Here is a 26,213-nt window from a genome sequence, read left to right as displayed (position 1 = left end):
TGAATGTCTTGATATTTTTTAAGAAAAAGATTAATTTTAGGATAGTTGTAGTCTATATCGAGAAAAAATCTTGTGTATGATCAACACAATAGTATATGACAGATCAAAGAATGAGATGGGTAGATCTACCAAATCTTGCGAATATAAGATTTTGGAAACTTGTACTATCCGTTCACTTTTACTTGACACATTTTGACTTTTCACAACCGTTAAGAAATAATAAATGAAGTGCATAATTTACTATGATACCCATATTAATTGATACATATTTTATTGAATTTGAGAAAATTATTTGAAATGAGTAATAAATACTGTGGGTATAACAGGAATTTTTTTTTATCTTCTCTTGATATGCGTAAAGTGATAAGTAAAAATAAAAATCTATTTTTAGTATACATGCAAAGTAAAAGTGAAAGAAGGGAGTAATATAAAAAGTTTTTCATTAAGGTAAAATAGAAATTTAACTTAATTGTTTTCTAAATTTAGAAAGTTGCTTTTCTTTTAATACAGACTAAAAAAGAACTGTTGTCATATAAATTGAAAAGGATGGAGTAACATTTATAACTTGTTGACTGCTTAACTATTGCGGCACCAATCATGAATGAGAATGCACTACAAAAACATTGCAAAAAAATAAGAGAAATTAATCTCCTGTGACCATTTATAACTTGAATAGAAGAAACATTTTCTCTTGTGTGTTATTTTAAAAAATTTTATGTGTAAAAATGAACTATTTTTTTATATTTATAAAAGACATAATAATAAAGAACTACCATAAGAGAAAATTTAATAATTTTTCCACTAAAAAGAGTGGAACAAAAAAGACAAGTTAAAAAAAAATAGCGCTGTTACGTCACCCAACAGTGAAGCAGTAGTTGGAATTCAGCTACTGTCGTGGTCACCTCATGGCCAACGGAGCCAACATCTCCGACGCCGAAACACCATTTCTTGGCGGCGAAGTGGTTGAAGGCTTCATCGACTACAAGGGTCGTCAGGTGACCCGATCCAAATCCGGTGGATGGAATTCCGCATACTTCATCATTGGTAAACTCACTTTATCAAAATTTCCTGCAACTTAACCATCTCTGTCTTTTAAAGCAGCAAATAATTCTTTAACATTTTTAAAACAACAAATAACTATTGTTAGGTGTGGAAGTGGCGGAGAGATTTGCATATTACGGGATAAGTTCGAATTTGATAAACTACTTGACGGGCCCAATTGGCCAGTCAACGGCGACGGCGGCGGCCAATGTGAACGCCTGGTCTGGAACGGCGTTCCTTTTGCCGCTACTGGGTGCGTTTATCGCAGATTCCTTCTTGGGTCGGTACCGTACAATTATCATCGCCTCTGTGCTCTATGTCCTGGTTGTTACTCCTTACTCTGCTTTTTTACTTTGACATGGTTGTACTCTGTGTTTGATTTGTAATACTTTATTTTGTGGCGCTGGTTTGCTGATTTATTATTACTAGACTAGATAGGATGTTTATGGCAGAGGACTTATTTTGAATGGATCCTGTATTACTTTTAATGCGAAGCCAATCTACAAAATCTAAATTCCCTCCCTCTCATTTTATAGGACACTATTTCATTTTTCTTCCGTCACCAAAAAGTTGACACCTTTTATATTTGAAAGAATAAGTGCCATTTAATTATAACAAATGTAAAACAAAAAAATAACTACTCCATTTGGTCCACTTTAATTGATTTTTTGGCCTTTTTTTATGGTCCACGATATTTGATTTTTTTCAGGTATCGAGAAAGAATTAACCTTTTTTATTCCCCAAAGTTGCCCTTGGAGTAAAGAACCTTGAAGTATTTGTTATATTTCCAATGAACAAATTAAGGTTAATACGGTCAATTTCATTATTAATTAATGCTAAAAGGTGTATTCCTTAATATGTGTGAAAACAACTAAAAATCAATTTAAGTGGACCGGAGGGAGTAGTTACCAGTGTCGGCCTGAGGGTAAGGCAAATAAAGCAAGGGCTTACGCCTCAAAATTTTGGGCCTTATTTTTCACTAGTAGTAGATTTATGATTATTATTTTTGGAAATAATGAGAATTTTAAAGTAAAATAAATAAATCTTCGAAATGGATGTGACAATTCTAAGCGTGTGAAAATAGTTTTGATTTTCTATTTGGTGATAACAATTTGAGATGACTAGGTGATAAGAATCTTGAAAATATTGCCTTAATCTCAAAAAATTCTTAAAACATAATAGTCACTCAATAATGATGGTTTAAATTTATTTGCCAACTTAAATGTGTTAAGCAAAATAGTACAAGTAGAAGAAAATACTCTAATCACTGTATTCAACCAGATAAAAAACTTAATTCTTTTCCAAATGCCTATATTGCTTATATAGTAATGTTAATAGTTCCTGTAAAAACTGTAGATGCGGAATGACGTTTTTCAAAATTAAAGTTGATAAAATCTTACCTAAGATCAATAGTATATCGAGGGAGATTAAATTGATTAATTATATATACTATCAATGAAAAAAATTGTTAGAAGAAATCGATTACAAAAGAATTACTTATAACTTTGCATCTCAAAAAGTTAGGAAGATAGACTTCAAATAAAAACATGTATGAAATTTTAAAAAAAAGTTTAAGGCCTTTTATTAAGGTTTCACTTTAAGCCACCAACTTTGTTGAGCCGGCCTTGATTGTTACATTTGATGGTGTTCTATGTTTATAAAAGCTTGTGCAATCAGGCTGGACTCCCGTTGCACTTGATGTTTAATTTGGAGGCATATAGTAATTCTTGCAAGTATGTGTGCTCACTTGTCTACCGTGTCTATGAATGATGTATTTTCCCAAGCGCTATCCACTGATGGTTAACTAGTCAAAGGGCACACACGTTTATAACATTTTATAACATGTCATTATGCTGTGGATTTCATTCTCGAATTTATCTACACTTAAAACGATATAAGTCTCGAGTTTAGTCATTCAGTACTGCAGCTTGTAGCATAGTTGTTGACTTATTGCTCATATTATTCATAAGAGTAGAGAAACAAGAGAAAAAATTGACTACTTTTTGGCTCAAGAAGCGCAAAGTAGAATAGCATGCAGCAATAGCAACATACACTTTTAGAGTTCTCTTACCTTCTAACATGATGCACACTAACAAACACATTGGCTAACGTGCGCTTCTGGACCGAAAATGGGGAGAGGCAGACCTAAGAGGAACTCGAACAGGGTTTCGATTTCAGAGCCGAGGGGTGACGGATGGTTATCAGGGAAAGCTTCTACCAGTTCTCCGAAAGGAGTAGTGATTGCTGGATCCGGCACGAAATCACCACCAGCACCAACGATGAAGGTGATGACACCGACCAGCGAGGCGTCTGGGTCGGGGAAGGGAAAATTGGTTCCGATTGAGTCCATCTCCAGCCCCGATAGTGGAATGTCAACAGGGAATACCAGTCCAGCTAGGAGGAACAATGAAGAAGAAGTGACAGTAAGTAATGGTAAGGACAAGCAAACTGAATCACAGGGGGAATTTGAGCATAATCAACCGGCTATGGGTTCACAGACTTGGGCTGGAGTTGTTGCGGGTAACAAACTGGCCTCGAAGGGTATGAATTTACAATTCATAGCCCCGATGATTCACAAGGGTGAAAAAATTGTTCAATTGGATCCAGAAGACACAGAAGAAGGGAACATGAAATGGAAAACACCGATAATAGTGTACGTTATTGGAGTTTCCCCATCGATTGGAGCTATGGAAAGGTTTCTTAATACTCACTGGAGGTTTGTAGATAAACCACAGATATTTTACCACAATGACGATTACTTCGTGATCAAATTCAGCAATATGGATGAACGAAATGAGGTATTCTATTCTGGCCCCCACACGATTAATAGTAGATCTGTGATAATGAAACCATGGGCTCCGGATTTCAACTTGTATGAGGAAGTATTGAGCACTGTTCCATTGTGGATCATGCTACCAAATTTGCCTTTGAACTGCTGGACAATGAAATGTTTAAGCAAAGTTGGCAGTGCACTAGGAAACCCCCTCTATGCAGATGATTGCACAACATTGTCCGCTAGAATCTCATATGCTAGGTTGCTTGTCAAGATTGATGTTACCAGACCTTTGCCTAGGAGTGTCAAAGTGCAGGACCTTAGTGGAAGAGTATTTGAACAGGTAATGAATATGAATGGGAGCCCGAGTATTGCACAATATGCCTTCAAGTTGGCCATAATTGTAACCATGTACCAGCTCAAAAACGACCAATTCAACCAGCTCCAAGAAGGACTACAAGGCCTAAGCAAATCTGGAGGAGCAGCGAAAATACATGTGCATTAAATATTCCCAAAAGGAATTATTGTCCAACCTACAACCAAAGAGGTTGAACTTAAAACAGGTGAAGGCAACAACAAAGTACTAACAAATGAGTATCAGAAGGAAGATGGATGACAAGTAGTAAGAGGCAAATCAGCAACTAAGAATCCCAGGGAGGAGAGTTGCTTAGATACAACCAATGGGTTTAAACCTCTAAGCGAGCAAATGAGCAGTAATGCAGAGCCAGTGCTTACAGAGCAAATCCATAGTTATGCTTGTATGTAAGCAAGATGTGGTAACAAAGGGAACGAGGCGGCCAAAATCTCTCAACCTAACCAAGCATGAATATAGTTACTTGGAATGTGAGAGGCCTTAATAAGGCATATAAGCAGAAGGAGTTAAAAGTAGTTATAAAGGAAAATAAAATAGGGCTATTAGCCATACTGGAGCATAGAGTAGTAGAAAAGTTGGAAACCAAAATAATCCAGAAGATAGCTCAAGGTTGGAGATGGATTTCCAATGCTAGCTCTAATAATAAAGGGCGAACATGGATAATCTGGGATCCAAGACGTATAGATTTTGTTCTGCTCACTAAAGAGATACAGTATATACATGGGGTGACTAAGATATATGATCTGAACCTGAGTTTCCACTTCACAGCTGTTTATGGTCTTCACTCAATTCAGGATAGGAAAAGCATGTGGATAAGTCTACGAAGCATAACACAAATACAACAGGGTCCATGGATCATTATGGGGGACTTCAACACTCTCTTACATCAAGAAGACAGAATGCATGGTTCACCTGTACAAGAATATGAGACAAGAGACTTCAGGGAATTCTTAATGATTACAGGATTCTGTGAGGTTAAAACATTTGGAAGGGAGTATACATGGAAAAATAGCCACACATATAGCAAAATCGATAGAGCCATTGCAAATGCAGATTGGATATCAAATGACCACACAAGTAGTTCATATTTTGGAGCCTCACTTTTCTGATCACTCACAGTTGAGTATCAGTTTCACCGAATCACCTAGAAGAGGAGGAAAGCCTTTTAAATTCTTCAATTGCATAGCTGAACATACACAATTCCGACAGGCAGTTGAGGAGGGATGGAGCATACATACGAATAGGAAGAACATGGGAGCAGTATGGGACAAACTAATGGGGGTTAAACAGAATCTGAAAAGACTCAATACTGAGCAGTTCATTGGTGTAGATAAGAAGATTAAGGAGGTCAGACTACATCTACAAGAGGTGCAAGAGAAGTTAAGTGCCGACTACCTGAACACCATGCTAATGGAGGAAGAAAGGGAATTAAAATGTCAATTGGAGAAATGGGGTGGTATCGAGGAAAGCATATACAAGCAAAAGTCTAGAATTCAGTGGCTAAAAGAAGGTGATTCTAATACTGCCTACTTCTTTGCCTCCATGAAGCAAAGGTATTCACAGAATCACATCAGGAATCTTAAAAATGATCAGGGGGAGAGACTCCATACTGAAGCTGAGATAATAAAGGAAATAACTGGATATTATGAGAAATTACTTGGCACATCAACATATACCCTGCCTGCCATTGATCCTTCTGTACTTAAGGAAGGACCACTGCTAACTATGGAACAACAAAGAGGGTTGATTCAGCCAATATCAAGGGTTGAAGTGTACCAAGCTTTGATGGATATTGATGATAGAAAAGCACCAGGATGTGATGGCTTGAATGCTGTTTTTTTCAAAAAAGCATGGCCTGTGATTGGGGAGGAGATTACAGAAGCTATCCTTCAGTTCTTCAACACCGCCAACATGCTCAAAACTATTAACTTCACTTTAGTGACACTCATACATAAAGTACCGAATCCTGAATCTATAAAGGAATTCAGACCCATATCATGTTGCACCATCCTTTACAAGATCATTTCAAAAGTACTAACCAAGAGACTACAAGGGGTGATGGATACTTTGGTTGATAAATGTCAATCTGCATTTGTCCCTGGTAGGCTGACAACATTGTCCTAAGCCATGAGTTGATTAAAGGCTACGGAAGAAAAGGGTTATCACCAAGATGTGTGATGAAATTGGACATGCAAAAAGCCTATGACTCGCTTGAGTGGGTATTTCTGGAGCAAGTTATGGTAGGTTTGGGTTTCCCTGATGTATTTGTGAAGTGGATTATGGGTTGTGTTACCACTGTAACATATTCCATTTTACTTAACGGAAGACCTACGCAACCATTTGTGGCCAGGAGAGGACTAAGGCAAGGGGACCCTCTATCCCCCTTCCTGTTTGTAATAGCAATGGAGTTTCTGACAAGAAAATTGAAGACCCTGAGGCTGATACCAGATTTTAACTACCATCCCAGATGTGAGAAATTGCAGATTGTACAGCTAGGTTTTGCTGACGACCTACTTTTGTTTTGCAGGGGTGATATAAGATCTGTGCAGTTATTATATGAATGTTTTCTCCGGTTCTCCCACTGCTCAGGACTTGTAGTGAATAAACACAAAAGTTCAATCTTCTGTGGAGGAGTACCTGAGGATATTCAACAAGCTATTCTGAACATATTGGGAATTTCTAAAGGTGCACTACCAGTAAAGTACTTAGGTGTACCACTGAGTTCCAAAAGACTATCAGTCTCACAATGCCAACCTTTAGTGGACAGATTAGTGGGAAAAGTTGCAACATGGGCAGCAAAGTTCTTGTCCTATGCAGGGAGACTTCTGCTTATTAAAAGTATCCCGTTCTCAATGCAAACCTTCTGGTGCCAGACATTTATTGTGCCTAAAAAGATACTTAATGTGATTGAATCTATATGTAGAAGGTATCTTTGGACGGGAGACAATGAGATGACAAAGAAGGCATCACTATCATGGGATAATGTGTGCTATCCTAAGTCAGCGGGAGGGTTCAATGTCATTGATATATGCCTATGGAATAAAGCTGCAATATGCAAGCATTTCTGGAACCTGTGCCAAAAGAAGGATAGACTTTGGATACAATGGGTTCATAGCTACTATGTGAAGGGTAAACATATTTGGGGGTGTGACCCTCCACAAGCGTCCTGGATGGTTAAAAAGGTGATGAAGGCAAAAGATACCTTGGAGAAAGCAGGATACTTATATGAAGACATCTTGAAGACCAGTCACCTCTCAATCAAGAAGATATACAACAAACTTAGAGGAGATTATCCAAAGGTGAGTTGGAGGAGACTAATATGCAACAATTCAGGATATCCTAAATGGATATTCACACTACAATTGGCAGCACTGGGGAGGCTATATACTAGAGATAGATTAGCAAAGTGGGGTGTGACGACTGAGCTAATTTGTCCAGTGTGACAATGACGATGAATCCATTGAGCACCTATTTTTTAAGTGCAACTTCTCTGCTACCCTATGGGGAAAAATGCTCACATGGATGAAAATAAACAGAGGACCAATGGGAAGGAATCAAGAACTGGCATGGACAGTTACAAATGCAAATGGAAAGGATACTAAAGCTGGAATCTACAGATTAACAATGACAGGATGTGTGTACTACTTATAGCAAGAGCGGAACATAAGAATCTTCCAAAAGAAGTCGAGAAGTGTTGAAGTTCTAAGAAGATTAATAACACAAGATGTTCACTGCAGGGGATAGTGGGATCGAAAACTTGCGGGGCAATTGAGAAGGATGAATTTCTTTCCTTAGTTAAATTCTGTCTATTTTTGTAACTAAGGGGATAGGGAGGAAGAGAAGATGAATGTAAAAAGTTGGGGATGTCCAACTTTATGGGTTTTGTTTTGCTTGTACATATATTTTCCCTTGGTAAATAAAATTACTTAATTACAAGGAAAAAAAAAAAACAAACACATTGGCTATTTGGCTTCGACTGTGAAAAGACCGACACTTCCAAACAGCAATACTTCTTGGTGGAAGGATCTCTAAAATTGCATTTATTGGCCTACTAGTGACTACTTGAAGTCTTGAATCACTCAACATGTTAGAGTTTCTTCGGTGAGTGGGCTGAGGCCTATCCATTTTCTCCCTCACTGTCCTTGCCAAGTAGCACTACGCCTTCCTCACTTTCCCAGTTTCAAGCTCGTTCTTCAACCGTGATAAGAGTGATGAAAGAAATGATCATACTACGATACCACTTGAATGAGTGAAGGAAGCATTTAGTACAAGGTATAGAGAAAGCTTTAGCTTTGGTATGATATTGTATGATCATGGACTCGTGTTGACTAAAAATTCCTGACATGTATGTGGAATCTGCTATTATCCATTTGCAAAAGAATTTTATTTGGGAGTGCTTTTCACTGGAAATGGTAACAGTATATTGATTTGGGTCCTGGTACTCATTAACTGCAGGGACTTTGCTTCTTGACTGTTTTAGCTGTTTTTCCTTTCAACTCTTCTGATTGCCAAAATCCGGATACTATCAAGGCATGTTCACCCCCTGAGTTCCAAGCTGTATTGTTCTTCTTTGCTCTGTATCTGGTAGCATTTGCACAGGGAGGTCACAAGCCTTGTGTACAAGCTTTTGGAGCAGACCAGTTTGATACACAAGACCCAGAAGAATGTAAAGCCAAAAGTTCGTTTTTTAATTGGTGGAACTTTGGATTATCTGCAGGTGCCCTGGTGGCAATATTAATTTTGAGTTACATCCAAGACAATCTTAGCTGGGCTCTTGGATTTGGAATTCCCTGTATTGTAATGGTTCTTGCACTTACTGTTTTCTTATTTGGTACATTCACTTACCGTATCCGTCAAAATTGTGATGAAAAGAAGGCATTTGTCAGAATAGGTGGGGTGTTTATAAATGCAGCTAGGAACTGGCGAAGAACTACATCAGCAGTGTCCATGCAACTACAAGTGCATGGTATTATACCACATGAAGGTTCTCAACAACTAAAGTAAGTTGTTCTCCTGTTGTCGTCTTGTTTGAACAAATTAAAGCTCTTGATTTTACATTCATCGCTCATTTTGGAAATTAAGTAGACAATAACTTTCAGACTTGTCACACACATTAGGATGGTTGATTATTTTGATGTGGCTACTCTAGTAGGTTTGACATGATTACTACTCTATTGAGTTTGGTATTGACAGTGAAGTCCAGTGCTGTAGTTGATACCATACTGAAGTATTTGCATACTCTTTCCTTTCAACTGAAAGATTTTTATCTACTGCAAGAGACATCTTCAAATTGACGCATTTTTATTCATCACAGGTTCCTTCACAAAGCATTGCTTACACCGGAGGGTTCCAAGGACAACAATAGTGTTTGTAGCTTCAATGAGGTTGAAGAGGCTAAATCAGTTGTTAGATTGATCCCAATTTGGAGTACATGTTTGGTGTATGCCATTGTGTCTTCACAGACATCTACTTTGTTCACCAAACAAGGTGTTACGATGGACAGATCTATTGGTTCAAACTTTAAAATCCCAGCTGCTTCTTTGCAGTGTTTTCTTGGCATCTCTACAGTTTTCCTCATTCCTATATATGACTGTATTTTGATTCCGCTAGCAAGATCTATAACTAGGAAACCTTCGGGCATCACAATGCTTCAAAGGATTGGAACAGGAATTTTCGTATCTATACTTGCCATAGTAACTGCAGCAATTGTTGAAAAGATTCGTCTACAAACTGCTCTGGAGTATGGGCTGCTTGATAATCCAAAAGCAACTATTCCCATGAGCATCTGGTGGTTAATACCTCAGTATCTACTCTATGGAATATCTGAGATATTCACCTTGGTTGGTCTGCAGGAGTTCTTCTATGATCAGGTGCCGGTAGAGCTGAGAAGTGTTGGTCTTGCTCTGTATCTCAGCTTAGCTGGTGTAGGAAACTTCTTGAGCAGTTTTCTCATCTCTTTTATTGCGAAAGCCACTGCCAAAAACGGTCAGGATAGTTGGTTTTCAGACAACTTGAACCGAGCACATCTTGATTACTTTTATTGGCTTCTTTCTGGACTTAGTGTTTTGTCTTTCACTTTATACTTGTACTTTGCTAGGTCTTATATCTACAAAAATGGAAGTGCTATATGAAAGATGTACTGTGGGATAACTTTGTTCATGGAGAATTTAAAGTGAAAATGTTGTACTGACTTGGTCGTGTTTTCGGTAGTCGGCCTAATGATTGTTTAGCACAGTGCACTGCATCTAGGAATTACACTAGGAGGTTACAACCCTTGTTTCTTTGAAGGAGTGATAAGAGTCCAATTTCTCTTTTTTCTTTTCAAAACCGAGAATACCCTGTGAGTTAGCTGGCCTAGCTCTAATGTGCTTACAGGTTCGGAACTCGGACGGTTATGGGCTTGTCTCTCTATCTTGCTCCCACTTAAATACCAAGTTTCAATCATTTAAAGGGTTCGAACTCGTGATATATGTCTAACCTTCATTTTAAGCACTACGTCCTTATCTTTTTTTTCCTTTAGTGGGGCTGGTTGTTAGGGTGGGGTGGGGTGGGGGGGTGGGGGTGTTTGGTGCTCAAACGAGGAAGCGAAAAGTGTGAAGGGAAGAATCACTAGCGGGAGATAGTAGATATTCAATGGAATAGAGTTGAAGTTTAAAGTATAGAATTACAAAGCCAATAAGTTGCAAAGGCGTGCAAAGGCAAGAATGAACTATTATTTATACAAAATATGAAACTGACAAGCAAATACCAAAACTAACTACAACGTGTGTATATGAATACTATTTACAATAATATCTTGTCACCTTCCCTCAATCTGAAGGGGAGGAACGAACATGAAGATTGTTAAGAAACTCCTTGAATTTTTTAGCAGAGACAGCTTTGGTGAAGACATCCGCAAGCTGTTGTGAGGTTGGAACATGAGAAAAAGTAAGGTCACCCTGGCTAATCTTCTCACGAATAAAATGATAGTCCAAAGCGATATGTTTTGATCTGGAGTGAAACACTGGATTATGTGTAAGCTGTATGGCGCCAATATTATCACATTTTGCAAGAATAGGAGTACGAAGATAAATACCCAAGTCACGTAAGATGAATTGTATCCATGTAGCATCAGCAGTAGTAACAGCCAAAGCACGATATTCAGCTTCTGTGCTTGAACGTGAAACAGTTGGTTGTTTCTTTGTAGACAAAGAGATCAAATTGTTCCCAAGAAAGATACAAAATCCAGATGTTTGATCGACGAGTTGATGTGCAGCCCGCCCAGTCCGAATCTGAAAAATATTGTTAAAGAGATGGAAGACTGTTTGTAGAGCAGCAAACCATGAGCATGAGTTCCTTTAAGATAACGGAAAATCCGCTTAACAACTTGAAGATGAACTAGTCGAGGTTGGTGCAAAAATTGTGAAGCCATATTCACATCAAATTGTATATCAGATCGTGTAAAGGATAAATATTTAAGGCTTCCAACCATCTGGTGATATAGAGAAGGATCATCAAGGAGTGGTGTAGTTATAGAGTGCCAATCAAGTTTGCTGTAAAGAGGAGTCTGTACAGGCTTAACTTCATCCAAATTGAACCGATGTAAAAGGTCCGATATATACTTCCTTTTCAACAAAAGAACCCCATCACGATTGTGAACTATCTCCACGCCTAGAAAATATCGAAGCGGACCGAGATCTTTCATTGCAAATTCAGATTTCATGGACGCTATAAATTCAGAAACAACTAGTTTGGAGGATCCAAAAATAGCAACTTCATCAACACAAATTAGGAGAATCAAGATAGCACTCTCTCTGCGAAAGATGAACATACTGTGATCTGAGGTAGACTGCTCAAAACCAAGGTCCAAAAGATATGTTGCAAGCCGAGTAAACCACGCCCTAGGAGATTGTCTCAACCCATAAAGGGCACGCCTTAGCTTGCACACATCGTGTGGATAATCTGGATGTTCGAAGTCTCTGGGTTGCCGCATATAAACAACTTCATTTAGTTCACCATGCAAAAAGGTATTAGAGACATCCAACTGATGCATACACCAATGATTAAGAAGAGCCAAAGATAGCACTAGACGGACAATGCTTAATTTGATCACAGGGGCAAAGGTATCTGTATAATCTAAACTGAGTTGTTGAGAGAAGCCTTGCGCAACCAAACGAGCTTTGAAGCGGTCGATAGAACCATTAGCGCCGCACTTAATCCGATAAACCCATTTATTTCCTACAATATTCACATTGGGAGGTAGTGGAACTAATGTCCATGTATGGTTTTGTAGGAGAGCATTAAACTCTTCGCTCATTGCATTAAGCCACCTAGGATCATTTGCTGCTTGTGTGAAGGATGTTGGTTCAGAATGTGGACTAGAAGGAGAGACAGTAAGTGAAGGGAGAACACGTGGTTTTAGAGACCCTGCCATAGAACGAGTAACCATGACATGGGCACGAGTATCTGGTTGTTTGGAGGCTAACGATTGAGATGCATTTAAATTAGAAGGAAATAAGGACGGAACTGTCACGACCCAAAATCCCACCACAGGCGTCGTGATGACACTTACTAGGTAAGACGATTACAATTACAATTCAAGCCATTTTGTTTATTCTTAAATAGATAATTTAATACAAGTGTCGAAACTAACAACGAAAATGATTATAACAACCTCCCAAGACTGGTAATACAGAGTCACAAACTCTAACTAAATACATGCAATGATCTCAAGGATCGAATATACAATACTGTTCGAATAAGAGTTGACAGTACAATAAAATGGAAAGACTCCAAGGGACTGCGACGACCAAACAACTCTACCTTGAATCCTTGCGATCACACTCTAACTCTGTCCGAATCCGATATTTCCAGTACTTGGCTATGCACAAAAATGTGCAAAAGTGTAGTATGAGTAAACAACAGTCGATACCCAGTAAGTATCAAGACTAACCTCGGTGGAGTAGTGACGAGGTACAGTCAAGACACTCACTAGTCAAATAACCTGTGCAATATAGTAGTATATAATAGTACTGGAAAACAACTAGCAATAATAGCAACAAAAATCAACCAGTGATATAAACAACAAGGCAACAAGAATACCATAAGTATTGCTCAATCGAATAAGGAACACAAGTACAACCAATTAATCAAGTCCTTCAAATATAAATCTTTCACATATAATTCTTTCGAATAAATACCTTTAGAATATACTTCTTTTAAATAAATATCTTTCGAATATAGTTCTTTCAAATAAATATCTTTCGAATATACTTCTTTTAAATAAATATCTTTTGAATATAATTCTTTCAAATAAATATCTTTCGAATATACTTCTTTCAAATAAATATCTTTTGAATATAATTCTTTCAAATAAATATCTTTCGAATATAATTCTTTCGAATAAATATCTTTCGAATATAAATTATTTTAAATAAATATCTTTCGAATATAATTTCTTTCAAATAAATATCTTTCGAATATACTTTTTTCGAATAAATATCTTTCGAATATAAATTCTTTCAAATAAAAGTCACTCTATGACATCTCATTTCATAATTATAAAATACGGGTCTCAGCCCACTTTCATATTTTCGTAACACGCGTCTTAGCCCACTTTCATATTTTCACGGCACCTCGTGCCCATATTTCTATCAAAATCGCACAGACAACTCACGTGCCTATAATAAAAATCATTATATTTCTCCGGCACCCCGTGCCCATATTTCTATCAAAACTGTACGGACAACTCACGTGCCAATAATAAAAATTATTATATTTTTTCGGCACCTCGTGCCCGCATTTCATATCACATCTGCACGGACAGTTCACGTGTCAATAACATAATCATTATATTTCTCTGGCACCTCGTGCCCACATTTCATATCACATCTGCACGGATAGTTCATGTGCCAATAACATAATCTGCCCGACAATAGCCACATACTCATAATTTCAACACGGATCAGACTATTATCAAGTTTACTGAAACAACAAGACCAGTTGCTCAAGATATAAAAATAAACACAAGGAGAATCACAACATTACACAAAAATTATCAACACAATAATACCACATCATCACATATCATTCCTGACAATAGCCATCCTTATCTCTCCTATAACCACCCGTATCACTCCATATATTAGCCACCCTTATCCCTCCGCCCTGACAATATCAATAGCCACTCTTATTTCTCTTATAGCTACCCTTATCGCTCATATAGCCACCCTTCTCTCTCTCTCCTATAATAGCCTCCTTATCTCTCCATATAATAGCCTCCCTTATCTCTCATCCCAAACAATACCCCAACACAGATAACAACAATAAAATGCCACCCTTATGTCCGCATACTATCAACAGTAGGATGCCACCCTTATGTCCTCATAATAATAACTCAAATCACACAACAATTTACACGGAATATTATCACAACAACACAACACAATCAATTCATATCACAAATTGCCCATAGGCCACAACCATTTTCAAAGGTACAACAAAATCAAATAATTTCATAGCAAATAGCCCATGGCTCCACACAACGTATATAAAAAGTCTCAAAACAACATCAAGGATGGAAAAGTAACTCACCATAGGACAACACCTTCTTTAATCTAAATTTTAGATAAATATATTAATGCCTCTTTTTGAACTTATTTAATTAATTATTTACAGATGAATAATCAATAATGAAATTATCTCTAGGAAATGTCAACTCAACAAAAATACGGGATTCACATAAAAATCAAAGTGGAAATCACACCAAATTATCATATAAAAATAAATTCTACAAACAAGAAATGAAGCACGACAAATAAAGGATTCAATAAGTGTAAACAATTTCCAATTGAATACATAAAAATGTCTAAGCCTTTAAACCAATAAAATTTGCACATATAAGCCCGAGTACGTACTCGTCACCTCGCATACACGGCTTTCACATTTCACAAAATGGCACATAGGACTCAATGCCTAAAGGGTAATTCTCCCACTCAAGGTTAGACAAGATACTTACCTTTTTGAAGTTAGGCTGATATTCTAGAATAGCCTTCTTGCGTGAAATGACCTCCGAACGGCTCAAATCTAGCCAAATTAATTACATAATTTCATTAAAATTCATCGAAAATAATTCTGGATAATAAAACGTCGACTTAAATTTTATTCTAAAAAGTCAACCCAAAAGTCAACGCGGGGTCCGCCTCTCGGAACCCGACAGAATTTTTACAAAATCCGAACATTATTCCGATACGAGTTCAACCATACCAATTTTATCAAATTCTGATAACGAATCGACCTCCAAATTCTCAATTTAAGGTGTAGAAAATTTCTACCATTTTCAACCCAATTCACTAATTTCATGATAAAAACAACAATAGATTCATGTATTTTAACCAAAATCGAGTTAGGAATTCTTACCCCAATATTTTCCTTGAAAAACTCTCGAAAAATCGCCTCACCCGAGCTTTCTTCAACCAAAAATGGAAGAACGAGATGAAGTCTCATTTTTTGACTTTATTCTGCTGCCCATGGGTTTGTTCTTCGCGTTCGCGACCCTCCCCTCGCGTTCGCGATGAACAAATTCTTCAACAACTATTTTCAAACTCTTCCCAGATAGCCTCTATTATAATGGTCATAACCTTTTGTACAAAACTCCAAATGACAAATGGTTTGACTTTCTGAAAACTAGACATCAAGGGCTACAACTTTTGTTTTTGGATCATCGCCAAATTCCCTATATATTTCAAGATATAAACTTCCAATGTCAGACAACGTACAACATGAATTCCTTCTTCGCGAATGCGAGAGTCTCTTCGCAAACGCGAAGAACAAAATCCTAGAAGCCAAATCATTCTTCGCGAACACAAGAGGCTCCTCGCGAACTTGAAGAACAAAATCAGACATCAGAAAACCAGCATCCAAAGTAGCCCAAAATGATCCGATAACACCCGAAACACACCCGAGGCCCCCGAGACCCCAACCAAATATACCAACAAGTCCTAAAACACGATACGAACTTAGTCGAGGCCTCAAATCACATCAAACAACACCAAAACTACGAATTGCACCTCGATTCAAACTTATGAGTTTATGAAATTTTCAAATTTATATAACTTGTGCCGAAACATATCAAATCAATCCGGAATGACCCCAAATTTTGCACACGAGTCATAAATGACATAACGAAACTATTCAAATTTTTGGAATCGAAACTCGAGCCCGATATCAACTAAGTCAACTAGCTTTCAGACTTATGAATATTTCAAAACTTCAACTTTCTGATTTTTTGCCGAAATACTTCAAATTATTCTACGGACTTCAAAATCCAAATCCGGACATACGCCTAAGTCCGAAATTACCATACGAAACTATTGAAATTATCGAAATTCTATTCCGGAGTCGTTTTCTTAAAAGTCAAACTCCGATCAATTCTTTTCGTTTAAGCTTCAAAAATAAGAATTGTTCTTTCAATTTAATCCCGAATCATCCAAAAACCAAACTTGATCACACACGCAAGTCATAATATACATCACAAAGCTGTTCAGGACCTTAAGTCGCTGAACGAGATGCTAATTCACAAAACAATAAGTCGGGTCGTTACAAGAACATTTTGAGAGGGAATAGGTGCAAGTACATCTGGACAAGAGAGATCCGTAGAGCAAGGTTGGTTTGAAGTTGATTGCATAGAGCTAGAAGTAGGCATTACTGGATCTGGTGTGGAGGGAGTTGTAGAAATAGGTTGCTGATTTTGTGGAGATAAGGAAAGAGATGAGCCAACTGATCATTATTTGAACGTGAGTAAGAAAGAGTCCTAGGAGAAGTTATAGACATGTTTTGAGGAGTTAAAGAGATAGATGAGGAAGAAGTCTTATCTGATGTGGAAACAAAATCAAAATTGGAGAAAATAGTTGGTGAAGCACACGTTTTATGCAAATTAATTAGAGAAAAACTAGGAGAAGGTGGTGTGGATTTTTGTGAGGAAGGAAAATTAAGATTTGAAAGTGTATTAGACTGTGCTGGAAACATAGAAGCACAGGGAAACGAGGATTCTATAAAATGTACATGATGTGAAATAATTATCCAATTAGTAGATGGATTCAAACATTTGAACCCTTTGTGTTGAGGAGACACTCCAAGAAATAAGCATGGTAGTGAACGGGGCTGAAACTTGTGAGCAAAAGAATTTGCAACATAAGGATAGCATAAACACCCAAATACCTTAATTAAATTGTAATATGGTGGTTTACCAAATAACTTTTAATAAGGAGAAATAAAATTAAGACCGGGAAGAGGAGTGATATTAATTAAATGAACCCCAAAGAGAGAGGCACCCGCCGAAAAAGAAAATGGCATTGAAGCTTGAAAAAGAAGACATATATCATACTATTAACATGTCGATGTTTTCTTTCCGCACGGCCATTTTGAGGGGAGGTATATGGACAAGAGAATCGATGAATAATTCCATGCTCACTACCAAAGGAACGAAAATGAGAATTGTTGTATTCCTTACCGCCATCAGATTGAAAATAAGCAATAGAAGAATGAAAAACACTTGAGACCATTTTATAGAACTCTTTGAATTTATCAAAAGCCTCTGACTTGTTTCGCATTAGATAAATCCAAAAGTAGTTTATGTACTCATCAAGAAATAAAATATAATAATGGAAACCGAAATTGTAACTAAATGGAGCTTGCCACACATCTGAATGAATTAAAAGAAAAAGAGCATTTGCAACATTATGAGAAGAAGAAAATTGTAACTGAGCCTGTTTGCCAAGGTGACAAATATTACAACCATAATTTTTAAAAGTTGAATTACAACGAATAAAATCCCTACGAACTAAAGCAACAAGAGAGCGTTGTCCTGGATGCCCTAAACACTGGTGCCAAAGGGAGGAAGGCGAGACAACAACTGAAAAAGCAACAAGAGATGAGGGACTAGAGATAGTGCGAAGAGGATAAAGAGAGCCATTGTTCTCAGAGTGGAGTAACACTTGCTTGGTCTTCTTGTCCTTAACAAAAAAATCAGAGTTAGTAAACTCAGTGAGACAATTATTATCGGCACACCAATGGTGAACAAACATTAGATTCTTCTTAAGAGAAGGAACATATAAAATATTTTTTAATTGAAGAGGCTTCGAAGATGTAATAATAGGCGAAGATCCAGTAGATAAAATGGGAAGAATGTTACCATTTCCAACCATCACCTGTGACGAACCGGCATTAGTAGAGGGAGAGGATAAAAGAGATTGATTGTTCGTCATATGTGCAGAAGCACCAGAATCAGGATACCATACAAATGGTTGGACCTCCTCCAAATTCATAGCAGCAAATGACTTTGGTGGTAAGTTAGGAGCATAAGAATGATTAAAATGATTCCTACATTCTAGAGCAGTGTGATTAAAGTGAAAACAAATTTGGCACTGTTTAGTAGATGTGAAAGGGGGTTGTCCAAGAACTCCATCACCTGGATAGGCATGACGAAACTTTTGTCGAAAATCAGCCCAATGATTTGAGAAATTAGAGTGATGAGAGTATTGACTTTGGCCCATGCCTTTGTTCAACTTACCACGACCACGTCCATTGTATGATCTTTTTGGATATGGATTAGCATGAGATAAAGTGGAAGAATGAGGTTGAGAAACTGATTGTGCCGGAGAGGAAGCATCTAAGGCAGTGTGAGAAGTGGAGTCGTCATTGTTTGCTGCATTGATATGTGCTTCTTCAGTGACAAGTAATGGACGCAGTGCTAGAAAAGAGGGAAGTGTTCCTGTGGCATTCAATCCAGAGACGAAGGTACGATAGGAAGGTGGAAGTCCTTGCAATGCTTCGAAAACTGGTTTGCCAACTGCTCTAAGTGAACAAGCAAGAGAGTGTAGTTGTTGGAGATAATCCTCCATGGAAAGCGAGCCTTTCTTAAAATTCTGAAATTTTGATTTCAGATGAATTGATGAAGATGAAACTTGATCAAGTTATAGGGAAGCAAGAACATCCCATGCCTCTTTGGATGTTTCGCAAGCGTAGTTAAGAAGGGAATCAAGAACTGGAGGTGAGAGGGTGGTGTTTGCAACAAATTATTTGTGATACAAAAATAAATTGCAACCACAATATAAATATAAAGAAACATAATTTTATTGATAAATTGATGCGGGTACAATTCTGTTTGTTCCCTTGATTCTTCTCTCTAGATCGTTCTCCGTGATTCGAGGGCTTAACCAATATATTTATCGAATGTAGGATGATGCAAACTTCCTTGGGATGTATTTGATCTCCTTGAAAAGGAAGAATCACTTCGGCGGCTTTGAGAAAGACAATATTTGATGTCTTTTGATCTCTTTGTGAATATTCCATGAATTTCTATGAAACCTCGAGATGCCCCTTCAAGGGAATATGTATCCCTTTATATGGCGTGAGTTAGGGTTTATGGTAGAGTAGCCTCCAAGCAACCCTAATAGACTCCTAAGATTTCAAGAGTCTTGCAATATCTTGAATATAAGATTTAGCTTGATCCGTCAAAATTTTGATGTCATAAATTCATGAAATATACACAAAGAGATCAAAGACATTAAATATTGTCTTTTTCAAAGTCGTCGAAGTGATCAACGGATGTTCTTCCTTTTCATGGAGATCAAATACATCCTAAGGAAGTTCGCACCATCCTACGTTCGAGAAATACGCTGGTTAAGCCCTCGAATTACGGAGAACGATCTAGAGAGAAGAATCAAGGGAATAAACAGAATTGTATCTGCATCATTTTATAAATAAAATTATATTTTTTCATATTTATATTGTGGTTGCAATTTATTTTGTATCACAAATAATTTGTTGCAAATAAATTGGCACGCCTAGTGGGACCAAATCTGCCCTTCATCTCTTCTCTCATGGTGAAAAGAATGTGGTGTCTTCTTTGCTGGTACTTCAAGCCTCGTCTACGATGATCTTGTAAATCTATGCCCCGACAAGCCTTGAAGTAGGGGGCATTTGTAGACATCAAAATTTATCGGATCAAATCCATATGAAATTTGGGCAAAATCCTAAATTTAAGATACTACAAGTAGAGTCCATCGAGGTTTTCTTGGAGGCTACTCTATCTGAAACCCTAACTTGGAGGCTACTCTACCTGAAACCCTAGCTTGGAGGGTATTCTACCCAAAATCATAGCTACACCTATAAAAAGGGACCACATATTCCCTTTGAAAGCATTTCGAAATTTCATAAATTCATGGAATATTCACAAAGAGATCAAAGACATCAAATATTGTCTTTTTCAAAGCCGCCGAAGTGATCAACGGATGTTCTTCCTTTTCATGGAGATCAATTACATCCTAAGGAAGTTCGAATCATCCTACATTCGAGAAATACGATGGTTAAGCCCTCGAATTACAGAGAACGATCTAGGGAGAAAAATCAAGGAAACAAACAGAATTGTACTCACAATTGATTAGTAATTCCATCCGATTTGTTATCCGTAATTCGAGGGCTTAAGCGGCATATTTCTCGAATGTAGGATGATGCAGACCTCCTGGGGATGTATTTGATCTCCAGCTTCTTGAACTATTTGATTGTCAAGTTGCGATGAGAGGTAGAGATTGTCCCACTGGGTATGCCAATTTGTTTGCAACAAATTATTTTGCAACCATAATACAAATATGAAGAAACATAATTTTATTGATAAAATGATGCGGGTACAATTCTATTTGTTCCCTGGATTCTTTTTTCTAGATCGTTCTCCGTGATTCGAGGGCTTAACCGTATTTCTCGAATGTATGATGATGCGAACTTCCCTGGGGATGTATTTGATCTCCATAAAAAGGATGAATCACTTCGGCGGCTTTGAGAAAGACAATATTTTATATCTTTTGCTCTCTTTGTGAATATTTCATAAATTTCTATGGAATTTCGAGATGCCCCTTTAAGGAAATATGCATCCCTTTATATGGCGTGAGTTAGGGTTTAGGGTAGAGTAGCCTCCAAGCAACCCTAATAGACTCCTAAAGTTTCAAGAGTCTTGTAATATCTTGAATTTAAGATTTAGCTTGATCCGTCAAAATTTTGATGTCTACAGGTGGCATTGATCCAACTGAGAGTTATAGTATCACATTGAATCCATAAGCGATATTCATCATGTGTTGATGGTGGACATGGAATAGAGCCATCAACCAAAGGAAGAAGGTTGTGACTTTTTAGAACAGTAAGAAAAATCTTTTTTCATGTAAGGTAATTAAAATATGTTAATTCAATGGGTACAAAACCTTTAATATTTGAAATAGTTGGAGGAGGATTCGGAAGACCCAAGGAGGATTGAGAGGAACTGATTTGATTTGAAGAAGAAGTTTGAGTGGAAGACGAAATTTGGGAAGTCATTGGTGCTCTGATACCAAGTTGGAGTTTTAGATTATAGAATTACAAAGCCAATAAGTTGCAAAGGCCTTCATTAAGTACAAAGGCCAGAATGAACTATTATTTATACAAAATACAAAATATGAAATTGACGAGCAAATACCAAAACTAACTACATCGTGTGTATATGAATACTATTTATAATAATATCCTTATCAGTCAAATATGTACATACCGTTTTTATTTCTTATTTGGTTGACTATATTTACTCGGTGTTTGTCTTTATTTCCAGCAGGAAATGTCCAATTGTAAACATCAACATAACTATTTACGCCAATAAGATACAAGGTACCTTATTTTATTTTTCAAAGGGATATACATTTGGTAAGTGAAATTGTTGTTTTTTTTAAAACATGGGGTAGCAAAAATATTAAAAGTATTGATTGAAAATGTCTCTCAATTATTTTGTTAACCAAGAGGGCTTTAAATAGCCAATTTTAAAATAGAATCTGCAGAAAATCTGGAGAACAAATATTCAAATTCAAAAACCTAAGCTATCTCAACTAACTTATCCTATTAAATTTAAATTTAAACAAAGACTCATCCTTCGACTAAACTACTTATTATTCTGGTAAACAAATATCAGCAGTAACAAATGCAAAATCCAAAAAAAATAAAGCAATCATGTTGCTTGTATATATGCAGAGTCTGCAGAGATGTATCATATCAGTACATGCAGGAGTCTTAGACGGATTGATAGGGCATATTACATAACAAGGAGGATTAAGGAAGTGGTTTCGATTTTAACAACTATGGCGTTTTTGTAACCGGACAAACCTTCACTCTTTCCCTCATCCCTTTTGGTTTGGGGACGACAAGTACTTTGTCTCGAGTAGGACTCCGGGGTGAGGTAAGGAGTAGTATAAGAGTGGTTCGATGGGGTCATTGATAAGCCTCTCCTTATTCATTTTATAGGATGGGGTTGTAGACCAACAATCTAGCGCACACTACTTAGACGGGTTCTAGAAAGACATATAGGAAGGAATGGATTTGGAATGAAAAAATTGAATATGAAAGAAAAGACAAAGAAAAGAGAGATAGCAGATTCTATTTCTTTTGGATCTGAGCAGAATCTTCTCTTTTTCAACTCCCCTAGATTCGGATTTGACTTTTGAGCCTTTCAATAATTAACCAATTTAACCTTTCGAATATGTATTATGTATTTAAATTCATTTGAACATAGGGAAAAAGAGAGGAGATAGAATCTGATTCTTTTAGATATTTTATCTAAGAAACTCTACCCATCGAGAACATAGATGGGGTGTATCTCGCCAAAATGGATTAAGCTATTGTTCTAATCTAGACTCTAAAAGAATATGCATGTTGTGAGCACCTAATTTTTGCCCTAATATAAAATTACTCCTAAAAAATCCAAAAAATAGCTTTAAATTATTTTTCTATATTTTTACTTAGTTTGCTTGGTACGTATTCATGTTTGATGCATTTTTAAGTTGCATTTTAAATCCTAAAGAAAATACAAAAATATTTTTAATTTTTACATTTTTTAGATTTTAATTGCATAATTAATTGCATTTGTAAAATACTAAAATACCAAAAAATACATTAGTCTACATGCATTTGTTAGCTAATTGAATTAGTTAATTGTAGAAAAATAGGTCATTAGGTTAATTTTATAAATTAGTTGGAATTAGGAATGTTAAATAAATTGATTAGTCTTGCAAAATACAAAGAAAGAAAAGAGAAGGCTATGGGGTCTCATTACAGCTTTGGGCCAGGTGCTTCAAGTGGCCCATTTTACTTCCATTCGCCCAAGCCTGCTACTCGCCGGCCCAATATCCCCCTTCATCTCTAAAACAGACCCCCCTCCCCCAAAAGAGGGACTCCTCTTCTACACTCAAAAAACCTGAGCCGTACCCTTATTCTCATCCCTCACCTCGCGATTCATAGACCTCACTCCCACATTCTCCTCTCCTCTCATACACTGAAACTCACAATCAAAAATAGCTGAAATTTTTTTGTTTCAAACTTTGGATTTCAGATCTGGAAAAATACAAAAAAAGAAAAAAGGAAACAGATTAGAAAGGGAAATTATGAAGCTCTTGTTTATGTCAAACTTCAGTTCATGTACTTGTTAGTTTTGGGGTTCTTGTGTTTAAGCTGTTGAAGGTTGATTTTGCCGTGGACTGCTTCCGTTGCTGTTGTTGTCTTGTTGATCTTCATTTGGCCCTTTTGTCTAGCCTTTACCAATTCCTAAGCGATTAGATACACATCTCCAACTTGTACTTCTTCCTTGATTTGCAATGAAATTTTGGCTTTCTTCTCCTAAATTCTCTTGTCGTGAATGATTGAATCTGTTGTCAATTTTGGTTTTAATATAAGTGGAACGTGTGTGAACTTATTTGAAGTGCTAGATCTAGCTAATACTTAAATATGCTATAGATTCAAGTGACATGGCAGAATGGTTAGGAAAATTATTTATGTGCTTTATGTGAATGATTCGTGGCTTAAGATGATTATTAGCACGAATTGAGGTATACTGTTTTCACATGTTTAGCCTAGACTCAATCGAGACTTTTGTGTTTAGCATAATGATCGAGTATATGATTTGGGATGTTATTATTTAAGAACTGATTTTAACATTGAGTAATTAATCTGTGCTTGTCCAAAGATTTTGTAAGCTATGAAGTGTGACTAGACTTGTTTGATAGGAATTTGTGGATTTAGATTTTCCCAGTATGGGCCTCTTAATTGGCCTAACGAGGCTGCATGCCCAATTTGGGGCCTAATGGTTTCCACACTATATTATCATTTGGGCTCAATTGTAAGCCCACAAACGTTTACAATAGACCTGGTTAAGGTTTAAATGTGAGTCTTTCCTCATGCATAACTCACGATTTTGTGAAAACCAACTACCAGCCATATTATTAATAAGGTAAATCCATCGAAGGCATTTGAACTCAAGACCTTCACATAATCCCAAAATATAGGAAGAAATAATCATAAATGCGCTAGTTGCTTTAGGCGCGATTAATAAATCATCGTGGCTATGGGTACGGTTCCCGTGGCATAGTCACGATACGTAATCTCCAAGTTGAGTGTGCGTTTCACGTGACTCGACCATCACTTCAAATAATAATAAAAATTAACATATTGTAAATTGCGGGTGCGTTTCACGTGGCGCGATTCGCAATATGTACAAAAAATAAACGAGCGCGCGACATCGCGACTTGTTCAAACAAATTTCATAAACATTAAAAGCGGTTAAAAAGTTAAAAATGCACAATAGGTTTCAAATATGTATTAAATTAGATAATTAGGCCAATTATTAATAGTTAAGCGACCGTGCTAAAACCACGGAACTCGGGAGTGCCTCACATCTTCTCCCGGGTTAACAGAATTTCTTACCCGGTCTTCTGTGTTCGCGGACCATAAATAGAGTCAATTTTCTCGATTTGGGATTTTAAAATAAACCGGTGACTTGGAACACCATAAATATTCCAAGTGGCGACTCTGATTAAATGAATAATCCCATTTCGATTAATGTCACTTTAATTGAAAAAACTCCCTTATCCCCATTTCCCTCGGGAAAAAGGAGGTGTGACACATGTTGATTCATATCAATTAATTAGAAATTAATTTGAGGAAAGAGAGACCCATGCAAATTAATCGTGCGCCAGGAACAAGATTTGAAATGGTCACACGAGGATTTCAGTCCTCCGCTCTACCAACTGATCTATCCTGTCTATTCCTGATGTAGTATCCTTGTTTTATTAGAGAAATGGGGTGTATGTCAATTAAAAGGACAAAACTAGATTAATCTTTTTTTATCAAAGCCGGAAAATTACTTTGATCTTCAAAAAGTAAGTTTCAGTATGAATAATAATAATGATAGGGAATCATTCAATTAGGGATTCCTTGCTCAAAGATGTTCATTTATATGTGTATTATATGTATCACAAGACTTAGTGATAAGAGAAAGCCATTTACGCTCAAATCCATTTCTAAAAGAATAAAGTGAATGAGAAAGATAAGGAATTTGAACCGCTAAAGAAAGGGGGTCGGATAAATAATTGGGTAGTGAGATAGCGTTTTTGGGGATAGAGAGGGACTTGAACTCTCAGGATTTTTAAAGTCGACGGATTTTCCTCTCACTATAAATTTTATTGTTGCCAGTATTGACATGTGGAACGACACTCTATCTTTATGCTCGTCCGATTAATTAGTCTTTCAAAAGATCTATCAGATGACTGTGCTATGGTTGGCTTTCTATAACTGCTCGATGTAAAACGTCATCGTTCCACAGGGTTGGGATTCTGTGTCCGAGACAAATATTCATGTATCACACCTTAACAAACAACTAAATTGCAAAACCATTGATGGCCGAGAGAGTACTATGCTAGATTAGTGTCACACCTTACCAAACAATTTAGATGCTCTAAAGTAAAGTCACTCACGTATGTTCTCCTTCTCATGTTTTCCACTTCCAAGATACCTTAAAGCTGCTATTTTGACGAAAAGAACAATCTTTTCATTAATTATAAGGAGAAACAAGCTAATGAATGGTGCTGGAAGATAGTTGAATTAGAACTTTTAAATAAAGATTCAGACAAATGTAAGTTGATTATTCAGCTAAACATGAGGGTAAGATCAATGAGTTTAATAATGACAAAGGTGAAAGCTGAGACA

The 26,213-nt window shown here is 36.9% G+C and overlaps 1 protein-coding gene across 1 annotated transcript; it reads left to right on the top strand.

The window, feature by feature from the left end:
- Positions 1-759: 759 nt before the first annotated feature.
- Positions 760-10,377, top strand: LOC107811431 (protein NRT1/ PTR FAMILY 5.10). The gene is made up of 4 exons (XM_016636359.2): positions 760-1,044; positions 1,148-1,365; positions 8,643-9,187; positions 9,502-10,377. The coding sequence occupies exons 1-4, from the start codon at positions 906-908 to the stop codon at positions 10,316-10,318; spliced, it is 1,719 nt and encodes a 572-aa protein (XP_016491845.1). The 5' UTR covers positions 760-905; the 3' UTR covers positions 10,319-10,377.
- The last annotated feature ends 15,836 nt before the right edge of the window (positions 10,378-26,213 follow it).

This window comes from Nicotiana tabacum, chromosome 4 (assembly GCF_000715075.1).
Source record: "Nicotiana tabacum cultivar K326 chromosome 4, ASM71507v2, whole genome shotgun sequence".
In the NCBI taxonomy this organism is placed as follows: Eukaryota; Viridiplantae; Streptophyta; class Magnoliopsida; order Solanales; family Solanaceae; genus Nicotiana; species Nicotiana tabacum.
This window is presented reverse-complemented; position numbering and strand designations above follow the sequence as displayed.

Excerpts from the sequence above, each read along its gene's own strand:
- LOC107811431 (XM_016636359.2), top strand. The coding sequence starts at position 906 with ATGGCCAACGGAGCCAACATCTCCGACGCCGAAACACCATTTCTTGGC. Across the intron at positions 1,045-1,147 it reads TTCCGCATACTTCATCATTG|GTGTGGAAGTGGCGGAGAGA; the intron begins GTAAACTCACTT and ends AACTATTGTTAG. Across the intron at positions 1,366-8,642 it reads CCTCTGTGCTCTATGTCCTG|GGACTTTGCTTCTTGACTGT; the intron begins GTTGTTACTCCT and ends CATTAACTGCAG.